Raw genomic sequence first — 11,829 nt, 5'->3', positions numbered from 1 at the left:
GCTGGTGACGTATCAGTACATTGCAGCTTAAACTGTATTGCCGCACTGTCCTCTGGGTGGCGCTGTGCGAGCACACTGATGCCGTCACGTGACCGTGGCCTACTGACCAATCAAGCTCACAGCTTCACCATGTGAAGCAAAAAAAAGTGGGCGGGAAATTGAACTAATTTACATAAACAGCTGGGACCAATATGAAACCAGCAGGTGGCAAAGGCTCTCAGCGTCTGCAGCCAATAGGAATGTCAGAGGGCGGAGTCCTGAATAGCGCTCCACCAATCACTGCGCAGAGATGAGGCGCTGTCAATCATCTCCAAGGAGTTTCGCTGATACTAACGAAATGAAAGTGGAAAAAAGCTAAAGAAGGTGTGATCGTGACGTCATTTTACTGACCAATCAGCGCTCCACACGCTATCGCAAGCTTGTCCGTGATTGGTGGGCGAGGTGAACCCGGATGTGTCTCGTGGAATGGTTGTCATTTGCGTACGGCAGACATCCGGAAGCGGAAGTGCTGGCCTGTCTGTGTGTACAGGGGATGTGCGGTACTGTGGGGTGACAGAGCTGAGCTGCAGGTACAGTGTGGGCTGCGTGTGGACGAGGGGGGCACGTGATGTGTCTGCTGCTGTGTCCTCATCTTGTAGCTGTGGTATTCCGTTCTTTCAGGTCTACTCTAGTCACTGCCAAAGCTGCAGTCACTGTTTTGCCTGGTTCAGTGTCTGTATAGAGTATGCTGTGCTGTGGTGCAATGTGGGAGCTGTGGAGTGTCCCCCCCCCCAGCTGCAGCGCAGGGTAGCACTCCGCCCCCCACAATGCAGTGCATGGTCCCCATGGTCCCCCGGTGTGATGGCGGTAGGTGACATTGTCTGTGTCCCCCCCCAGGTGCAGCAGAGCGAGGACTGAGACACCCCGGCGGCGCTCCCCCCCCCTCCGGCAGACATGGACAGAGCGCGGAGCGGTATCAGCGGGGTCCTGTCCTCCCTTTCCCTACTCTGCGTCATCCTGGACCTGCATCTGGACGGTAAGGCCTCACCTGCCCCTTATACCCGAACCTGAGGCCCCATGAAAACTCCTCCTGCCCTGTCACAATGCTTGGATTGAAATAACCCTCCGTATCCTGCTTGATGGTGATTTCTCCCTGTGACAGGGCAGGAGGAGTTGTCATGGGGGCTCCTGTGTTCCTTGCTGAGGCTGCAGCGCCCTCTGGTGGTCACTTCTGCCTCTGACAGGGCAGGAGGAGTTGTCATGGGGGCTCATGTGTTCCTTGCTGAGGCTGCAGCGCCCTCTGGTGGTCACTTCTCCCTGTGACAGGTCAGGAGGAGTTGTCATGGGGGCTCCTGTGTTCCTTGCTGTAGATGCAGCGCCCCTGTGGTCACTTCTCCCTGTGACAGGGCAGGAGCAGTTGTCATGGGGGCTCCTGTGTTCCCTGCTGTGGATGCAGCGCCCCTGGTGGTCACTTCTCCCTGTGACAGGGCAGGAGGAGTTGTCATGGGGGCTCCTGTGTTCCCTGCTGTGGATGCAGCGCCCCTGGTGGTCACTTCTCCCTGTGACAGGTCAGGAGGAGTTGTCATGGGGGCTCCTGTGTTCCTTGCTGAGGCTACAGCGCCCTCTGGTGGTCACTTCTGCCTGTGACAGGGCAGGAGGAGTTGTCATGGGGGCTCCTGTGTTCCTTGCTGAGGCTACAGCGCCCCTGGTGGTCACTTTTCCCTGTGACAGGGCAGGAGGAATTGTCATGGGGGCTCCTGTGTTCCTTGCTGAGGCTGCAGCGCCCTCTGGTGGTCACTTCTCCCTGTGACAGGTCAGGAGGAGTTGTCATGGGGGCTCCTGTGTTCCTTGCTGAGGCTATAGCCCCTCTGGTGGTCACTTCTGCCTGTGACAGGGCAGGAGGAGTTGTCATGGGGGCTCCTGTGTTCCTTGCTGTGGCTGCAGCGCCCTCTGGTGGTCACTTCTCCCTGTGACAGGGCAGGAGGAGTTGTCATGGGGGCTCCTGTGTTCCTTGCTGTGGCTGCAGCGCCCTCTGGTGGTCACTTCTCCCTGTGACAGGGCAGGAGGAGTTGTCATGGGGGCTCCTGTGTTCCTTGCTGAGGCTGCAGCGCCCCTGGTGGTCACTTTTCCCTGTGACAGGGCAGGAGGAATTGTCATGGGGGCTCCTGTGTTCCTTGCTGAGGCTGCAGCGCCCTCTGGTGGTCACTTCTCCCTGTGACAGGGCAGGAGCAGTTGTCATGGGGGCTCCTGTGTTCCTTGCTGAGGCTATAGCGCCCTCTGGTGGTCACTTCTCCCTGTGACAGGGCAGGAGGAGTTGTCATGGGGGCTCCTGTGTTCCTTGCTGTGGCTGCAGCGCCCTCTGGTGGTCACTTCTCCCTGTGACAGGGCAGGAGGAGTTGTCATGGGGGCTCCTGTGTTCCTTGCTGAGGCTGCAGCGCCCTCTGGTGGTCACTTCTCCTTGTGACAGGGCAGGAGGAGTTGTCATGGGGGCTCCTGTGTTCCTTGCTGAGGCTGCAGCGCCCCTGGTGGTCACTTTTCCCTGTGACAGGGCAGGAGGAATTGTCATGGGGGCTCCTGTGTTCCTTGCTGAGGCTGCAGCGCCCTCTGGTGGTCACTTCTCCCTGTGACAGGGCAGGAGGAGTTGTCATGGGGGCTCCTGTGTTCCTTGCTGAGGCTGCAGCGCCCTCTGGTGGTCACTTCTCCTTGTGACAGGGCAGGAGGAGTTGTCATGGGGGCTCCTGTGTTCCTTGCTGAGGCTGCAGCGCCCTCTGGTGGTCACTTCTCCCTGTGACAGGGCAGGAGCAGTTGTCATGGGGGCTCCTGTGTTCCTTGCTGAGGCTATAGCGCCCTCTGGTGGTCACTTCTCCCTGTGACAGGGCAGGAGGAGTTGTCATGGGGGCTCCTGTGTTCCTTGCTGAGGCTATAGCGCCCTCTGGTGGTCACTTCTCCCTGTGACAGGGCAGGAGGAGTTGTCATGGGGGCTCCTGTGTTCCTTGCTGTGGCTGCAGCGCCCTCTGGTGGTCACTTCTCCCTGTGACAGGGCAGGAGGAGTTGTCATGGGGGCTCCTGTGTTCCTTGCTGAGGCTGCAGCGCCCTCTGGTGGTCACTTCTCCTTGTGACAGGGCAGGAGGAGTTGTCATGGGGGCTCCTGTGTTCCTTGCTGAGGCTATAGCGCCCTCTGGTGGTCACTTCTCCCTGTGACAGGGCAGGAGGAGTTGTCATGGGGGCTCCTGTGTTCCTTGCTGTGGCTGCAGCGCCCTCTGGTGGTCACTTCTCCCTGTGACAGGGCAGGAGGAGTTGTCATGGGGGCTCCTGTGTTCCTTGCTGAGGCTGCAGCGCCCTCTGGTGGTCACTTCTCCTTGTGACAGGGCAGGAGGAGTTGTCATGGGGGCTCCTGTGTTCCTTGCTGAGGCTGCAGCGCCCTCTGGTGGTCACTTCTCCCTGTTAATATCTGTGTGTGCTCCCGGCAGGGTCGCTGGCTGCCGGTCAGGCCGAGGTGGAGAGTCACCTGGAGATGGGCCGCAAGCTCCTGGCTGCTGGACAACTGGCCGAGGCGCTGTCCCACTATCACTCAGCAGTGGGTGAGTAGACGGTGGTCGCAGGGCGCCACACCCTCCACGGAATTTAAAGGTACAGTCCGGTATAATAAGCCCTTGTAGTTCATTAGGAACTGGTGTAGTCTTACCCGTGATTGCACACTAGAGGGCAGCATTGCACAGCTCACTGACTGATGGCATAGCAGAGCCCACCCTGTTACCTGCACGGACGGCACGCCTAACCATTGAATTTAATGTGTTAGTCCAGACATCAGCGATTTTCCACTGACCGTGGCTCAGTGGAAAAACCACGGGACAAGCACTACTTTGGTGTAAGACGTGGACCAAACGCCCATTGAAGTCTGTGGGTCCGTGTAAACCAGTGACACAGCGATGGCTTCCGTGTTCTGTCAGTGGTTTTTCCTGGATCATTGGCTGGGGAGGCTCTGGAAGAGAATCTCCAGCCGAGCAGTGTCTGTGGAATAGAGATGACACATGAACCGCTGACCGTCACGGATGTCACCTGAGGATGGGTCTGTTCAGTTATCTTGGCCATGACCCCAGTGATCGCTGTATCATGCTTTATACTCCAGTCACTTCCAGAGCTGAGCTTAAACTTCTGGCAGTTTCGTACTCCAGTCACATTCAGTACTGTGCTCACCTTTCTTTGTGATCTTTTATCCTGTACTCCAGTCACATCCAGAGCTGCACTTACAAGTCTGCCCTGACTGCAGATCTGACATGCTGTACCATGGGTGATGGCGCTCCGCCACTGAGCCTACATTTGCCCATTGCAGCTCTGGATGTGACTGCAGCATGGGCTCAGTATCTGGACATGTCACCTGTAATAGATTATGACAGGGGGTCAGAGAAGAGCCCCGGGGGCCACCGCCCTCAGTGCCCCCCACATGACTGCATCTTTCTGTTCCAGATGGGGACCCCAAAAATTACCTGACCTATTACAAGCGAGCGACCGTCTACCTGGCCATGGGGAAATTCAAGTCAGCGCTGCCGGACCTCAGCCGGGCCATCGAGCTGAAGCCGGACTTCCTGGCCGTGAGTGCCCGCTAGTACTGCCCTCTCTGCCCGCTAGTACTGCCCCCTCTGCCCGCTAGTACTGCCCCCTCTGCCCGCTAGTACTGCCCCCTCTGCCCGCTAGTACTGCCCCCTCTGCCCGCTAGTACTGCCCCCTCTGCCCGGTTGGGCGGGGCCTGTGATTGGTTGGGGGACATTGCTGACCATGTGTATTGGGCTGCAGTTCTGCTGCCGGCCTGTGGGAGTGCTGCAGAGGCAATAGCCGGTGATCGATCTTCTTCTTGTCCTTCAGGCCAGACTCCAGCGAGGGAACATCCTTCTGAAGCAGGGGGACACACAGCAGGCCAAAGAGGACTTCCAGATCGTGGTGAGTGCGCCCCCGTCCTAATGTCACATCGTCTTCTTCTCCAGTCACTGCCAGAGCTGCAGTCACAATATGTTACATTATCTTCTCCGGTCACTACCAGAGCTGCAGTCACAATATGTTACATTACTTTCTCCGGTCACTACCAGAGCTGCAGTCACAATGTTACATTATCTTCTCCGGTCACTATCAGAGCTGCAGTCACAATATGTTACATTATCTTCTCCGGTCACTACCAGAGCTGCAGTCACAATATGTTACATTACTTTCTCCGGTCACTACCAGAGCTGCAGTCACAATATGTTACATTACCTTCTCCGGTCACTCCCAGAGCTGCAGTCACAATATGTTAAATTATCTTCTCCGGTCACTCCCAGAGCTGCAGTCACAATATGTTAAATTATCTTCTCCGGTCACTACCAGAGCTGCAGACACAATGTTACATTATCTTCTCCAGTCACTCCCAGAGCTGCAGACACAATGTTACATTATCTTCTCCAGTCACTCCCAGAGCTGCAGTCACAATATGTTACATTATCTTCTCCAGTCACTCCCAGAGCTGCAGACACAATGTTACATTATCTTCTCCAGTCACTCCCAGAGCTGCAGTTACAATTCTAATGTGACATTATCTTCTACAGTCACTCCCAAATCTGCAGACACAATTCTAATGTTACATTATCTTCTCCAGTCACTCCCAGAGCTGCAGTCACAGTTCTCCTGTATAAACCACATCTTATACTCCATTCACATCTAGAGCTGCAGTCATTTTCTTGTGTAGGAGATAACTGTAAGCACAGCCTCTCTCACAATGCCTCATATATGAGCTTGATCTCCTGAGTAAATGCAGCTTTGGATGTGGCTGGAGTATAAGACGTGATGTAGCTGATGATCAGGGCCAGATAAGTAAGTATCGGTGATGTCACCAGAGATGTTCCTAATGTCTTCCGTCTTCCTGCTGGCAGCTGGTGAGCAGCCCGTCCAATGAAGAAGCCAGGAGCCAGCTGGAGCGGGCCCAGGAGGTGGAGGTCCACAGAGAGCAGGCCTGGGGGGCCTATCACCGGGAGGACTATGTGGGGGCGGTCAGCTGGCTGGAGAAGGTGGTGGAGGTAACGTATCTCTGCGGTACTGATGACTATGACTCGGGCTCCGCCATTCCTGCTACTGGTAACACTCCAGTATCTTCCAGTTCTCCCCGTGGGATCCCAGTATCTGGAAGCTGCGCTCCGAGTGTCACCTGTTCAACGGAGATCTGACCAAGGCCATCCAGGACCTGAAGCCCACCACCAAACTGCGCAGCGACAACCGGGCTGCCTACCTCAAACTCAGCCAGCTCTACTACATCATGGGCGACCATGAGGAGAGCCTGAGGTGAGCGATGATGTCTAAGGTCCTCGTGTATAATGAAGTCATTGACTGTTATGGGTGATGTCACTTTTTTCTATGATGATGTCACATGTCCTTGTGTGTAGTGAAGGGATTCCCCTTATTATGTGATGACGTCACAAGCATCAGTGTGAGGTCGTGTCTACTGTCTGTCACATTTTTCTCTAGGATGATGTCACGCACTTCTGTATATGATGTCACCTGTGCATGGCTGTAATGATGTGATTACTGGCCTATTGTCGACATCTTGTCTTCTGTATGAAGGGTCCCCGTGTATGGATGGAGCTGCTGGGAGACGTCAGCACTGTTTACAAACCCTTCTTATATATATACTGTGTGTGTGTGTGTATATATACTGTGTGTGTGTGTATATATACTGTGTGTGTGTGTGTGTGTGTATATATACTGTGTGTGTGTGTGTGTGTGTATATATACTGTGTGTGTGTGTGTATATATACTGTGTGTGTGTATATATACTGTGTGTGTGTGTGTGTGTGTGTATATATACTGTGTGTGTGTGTGTGTGTGTATATATACTGTGTGTGTGTGTGTATATATACTGTGTGTGTGTGTGTGTGTATATACTGTGTGTGTGTGTGTATATATACTGTGTGTGTGTGTGTATATATACTGTGTGTGTGTGTGTGTATATATACTGTGTGTGTGTGTGTGTATATACTGTGTGTGTGTGTGTGTATATATACTGTGTGTGTGTGTGTATATATACTGTGTGTGTATATATACTGTGTGTGTATATATACTGTGTGTGTATATATACTGTGTGTGTATATATACTGTGTGTGTGTATATATACTGTGTGTGTATATATACTGTGTGTGTATATATACTGTGTGTGTATGTATATATACTGTGTGTGTGTATATATACTGTGTGTGTGTGTGTGTATACTGTGTGTGTGTATATATACTGTGTGTGTGTGTGTGTATATATACTGTGTGTGTGTGTGTGTGTATATATACTGTGTGTGTGTGTGTGTGTATATATACTGTGTGTGTGTGTGTATATATACTGTGTGTGTGTGTGTGTATATATACTGTGTGTGTATATATACTGTGTGTGTATATATACTGTGTGTGTATATATACTGTGTGTGTATATATACTGTGTGTGTATATATACTGTGTGTGTGTATATATACTGTGTGTGTATATATACTGTGTGTGTATATATACTGTGTGTGTGTGTATATATACTGTGTGTGTGTATATATACTGTGTGTGTGTGTGTGTATACTGTGTGTGTGTATATATACTGTGTGTGTGTGTGTGTATATATACTGTGTGTGTGTGTGTGTGTATATATACTGTGTGTGTGTGTGTGTGTGTGTATATATACTGTGTGTGTGTGTGTATATATACTGTGTGTGTGTGTATATATACTGTGTGTGTGTATATATACTGTGTGTGTGTGTGTATATATACTGTGTGTGTGTGTGTGTATATATACTGTGTGTGTGTGTGTGTGTGTGTATATATACTGTGTGTGTGTGTGTATATATACTGTGTGTGTGTGTATATATACTGTGTGTGTGTGTGTATATATACTGTGTGTGTGTGTATATATACTGTGTGTGTATATATACTGTGTGTGTATATATACTGTGTGTGTGTGTGTGTGTGTGTGTGTGTATATATACTGTGTGTGTGTGTATATATACTGTGTGTGTGTGTGTATATATACTGTGTGTGTGTGTGTGTATATATACTGTGTGTGTGTGTGTGTGTATATATACTGTGTGTGTGTGTGTGTGTATATATACTGTGTGTGTGTGTGTGTATATATACTGTGTGTGTGTATATATACTGTGTGTGTGTGTGTGTGTATATATACTGTGTGTGTGTGTGTGTGTATATATACTGTGTGTGTGTGTGTATATATACTGTGTGTGTGTGTGTGTATATATACTGTGTGTGTGTGTATATATACTGTGTGTGTGTGTATATATACTGTGTGTGTGTGTGTATATATACTGTGTGTGTGTGTGTGTATATATACTGTGTGTGTGTGTGTATATATACTGTGTGTGTATATATACTGTGTGTGTATATATACTGTGTGTGTGTATATATACTGTGTGTGTATATATACTGTGTGTGTGTGTATATATACTGTGTGTGTGTATATATACTGTGTGTGTGTGTATATATACTGTGTGTGTGTATATATACTGTGTGTGTGTGTGTGTATATATACTGTGTGTGTGTGTGTATATATACTGTGTGTGTGTGTGTGTGTATATATACTGTGTGTGTGTGTATATATACTGTGTGTGTGTATATATACTGTGTGTGTGTGTATATATACTGTGTGTGTGTGTGTGTATATATACTGTGTGTGTGTGTGTATATATACTGTGTGTGTGTGTGTGTATATATACTGTGTGTGTGTGTGTATATATACTGTGTGTGTGTATATATACTGTGTGTGTGTGTGTATATATACTGTGTGTGTGTGTGTATATATACTGTGTGTGTGTGTGTGTATATATACTGTGTGTGTGTGTGTGTGTATATATACTGTGTGTGTGTGTGTGTATATATACTGTGTGTGTGTGTGTGTATATATACTGTGTGTGTGTGTGTGTATATATACTGTGTGTGTGTGTGTGTATATATACTGTGTGTGTGTGTGTGTATATATACTGTGTGTGTGTATATATACTGTGTGTGTGTGTGTGTATATATACTGTGTGTGTGTGTGTGTATATATACTGTGTGTGTGTGTGTGTATATATACTGTGTGTGTGTGTGTGTATATATACTGTGTGTGTGTGTGTGTATATATACTGTGTGTGTGTGTGTGTATATATACTGTGTGTGTGTGTGTGTGTATATATACTGTGTGTGTGTGTGTGTGTATATATAGTGTGTGTGTGTGTGTGTGTATATATACTGTGTGTGTGTGTGTGTGTATATATACTGTGTGTGTGTGTGTATATATACTGTGTGTGTGTGTGTATATATACTGTGTGTGTGTGTATATATACTGTGTGTGTGTGTATATATACTGTGTGTGTATATATACTGTGTGTGTATATATACTGTGTGTGTGTGTGTGTATATATATACTGTGTGTGTGTATATATACTGTGTGTGTGTGTGTGTGTATATATACTGTGTGTGTGTGTATATATACTGTGTGTGTGTGTATATATACTGTGTGTGTGTGTGTGTATATATACTGTGTGTGTGTGTGTGTATATATACTGTGTGTGTGTGTGTGTATATATACTGTGTGTGTGTGTGTGTATATATACTGTGTGTGTGTGTGTGTATATATACTGTGTGTGTGTGTGTGTATATATACTGTGTGTGTGTGTGTGTATATATACTGTGTGTGTGTGTGTATATATACTGTGTGTGTGTGTGTATATATACTGTGTGTGTGTATATATACTGTGTGTGTGTGTGTGTATATATACTGTGTGTGTGTGTATATATACTGTGTGTGTATATATACTGTGTGTGTGTGTGTGTGTGTGTGTGTGTGTGTGTATATATACTGTGTGTGTGTATATATACTGTGTGTGTGTGTGTATATATACTGTGTGTGTGTATATATACTGTGTGTGTGTGTGTATATATACTGTGTGTGTGTGTATATATACTGTGTGTGTGTGTATATATACTGTGTGTGTGTGTGTGTGTGTATATATACTGTGTGTGTGTGTGTGTATATATACTGTGTGTGTGTGTGTGTATATATACTGTGTGTGTGTGTATATATACTGTGTGTGTGTGTATATATACTGTGTGTGTGTGTGTATATATACTGTGTGTGTGTGTATATATACTGTGTGTGTATATATACTGTGTGTGTATATATACACTGTGTGTGTGTGTGTATATATACTGTGTGTGTGTATATATACTGTGTGTGTGTATATATACTGTGTGTGTGTGTGTATATATACTGTGTGTGTGTGTGTATATATACTGTGTGTGTGTGTGTATATATACTGTGTGTGTGTGTGTATATATACTGTGTGTGTGTGTGTATATATACTGTGTGTGTGTGTGTATATATACTGTGTGTGTGTGTGTATATATACTGTGTGTGTGTGTGTATATACTGTGTGTGTGTGTGTGTGTATATATACTGTGTGTGTGTGTATATATACTGTGTGTGTGTATATATACTGTGTGTGTGTGTGTGTATATATACTGTGTGTGTGTGTATATATACTGTGTGTGTGTGTGTGTGTGTGTGTGTATATATACTGTGTGTGTGTGTGTGTATATATACTGTGTGTGTGTATATATACTGTGTGTGTGTGTGTATATATACTGTGTGTGTGTGTGTATATATACTGTGTGTGTGTGTGTATATATACTGTGTGTGTGTGTGTGTATATATACTGTGTGTGTGTGTGTGTATATATACTGTGTGTGTGTGTGTGTATATATACTGTGTGTGTGTGTGTGTATATATACTGTGTGTGTGTGTGTATATATACTGTGTGTGTGTGTGTATATATACTGTGTGTGTGTGTATATATACTGTGTGTGTGTGTGTATATATACTGTGTGTGTGTGTATATACTGTGTGTGTGTGTGTGTATATACTGTGTGTGTGTGTGTATATATACTGTGTGTGTATATATACTGTGTGTGTGTGTGTGTGTATATATACTGTGTGTGTGTGTGTGTGTATATATACTGTGTGTGTGTGTGTGTATATATACTGTGTGTGTGTATATATACTGTGTGTGTGTGTATATATACTGTGTGTGTGTGTGTATATACTGTGTGTGTGTATATATACTGTGTGTGTGTGTATATATACTGTGTGTGTGTGTGTGTATATATACTATGTGTGTGTGTGTGTGTATATATACTGTGTGTGTGTGTGTGTATATATATATATACTGTGTGTGTGTGTGTATATATACTGTGTGTGTGTGTATATATACTGTGTGTGTGTATATATACTGTGTGTGTGTGTGTGTGTATATATACTGTGTGTGTGTGTGTGTGTATATATACTGTGTGTGTGTGTGTGTGTATATATACTGTGTGTGTGTGTGTATATATACTGTGTGTGTGTGTGTGTGTATATATACTGTGTGTGTGTGTGTATATACTGTGTGTGTGTGTGTGTATATACTGTGTGTGTGTGTGTGTATATATACTGTGTGTGTGTGTGTGTGTATATATACTGTGTGTGTGTGTATATATATACTGTGTGTGTGTGTGTATATATACTGTGTGTGTGTATATATATATACTGTGTGTGTGTATATATACTGTGTGTGTGTGTATATATACTGTGTGTGTGTGTATATATACTGTGTGTGTGTGTATATATACTGTGTGTGTGTGTATATATACTGTGTGTGTGTGTATATATACTGTGTGTGTATATATACTGTGTGTGTGTATATATACTGTGTGTGTGTATATATACTGTGTGTGTGTATATATACTGTGTGTGTGTGTATATATACTGTGTGTGTGTATATATACTGTGTGTGTGTGTATATATACTGTGTGTATATATATATATACT

General features: G+C 46.4%; 1 protein-coding gene across 1 annotated transcript in view; it reads left to right on the top strand.

Moving 5' to 3' along the window:
- The first annotated feature begins 424 nt into the window (after positions 1–424).
- The window catches only part of LOC120986622 (dnaJ homolog subfamily C member 3-like), a 30,404-nt gene continuing 18,999 nt past the window's right edge, over positions 425–11,829 (top strand). Inside the window, exons 1-7 of the mRNA XM_040415282.1 lie at positions 425–569; positions 877–1,015; positions 3,450–3,560; positions 4,447–4,571; positions 4,843–4,917; positions 5,880–6,023; positions 6,104–6,285. Of these exons, the coding sequence (XP_040271216.1) occupies positions 934–1,015; positions 3,450–3,560; positions 4,447–4,571; positions 4,843–4,917; positions 5,880–6,023; positions 6,104–6,285 (719 nt within the window). The 5' untranslated portion in view covers positions 425–569; positions 877–933. The remainder of the gene's footprint in view (positions 570–876; positions 1,016–3,449; positions 3,561–4,446; positions 4,572–4,842; positions 4,918–5,879; positions 6,024–6,103; positions 6,286–11,829) is intronic.

Source organism: Bufo bufo, chromosome 1, assembly GCF_905171765.1.
Source record: "Bufo bufo chromosome 1, aBufBuf1.1, whole genome shotgun sequence".
Classification (NCBI taxonomy): domain Eukaryota; kingdom Metazoa; phylum Chordata; class Amphibia; order Anura; family Bufonidae; genus Bufo; species Bufo bufo.
The sequence above is the reverse complement of the archived record's forward strand: the minus strand, read 5'-3'. Positions and strand labels throughout refer to the sequence as shown.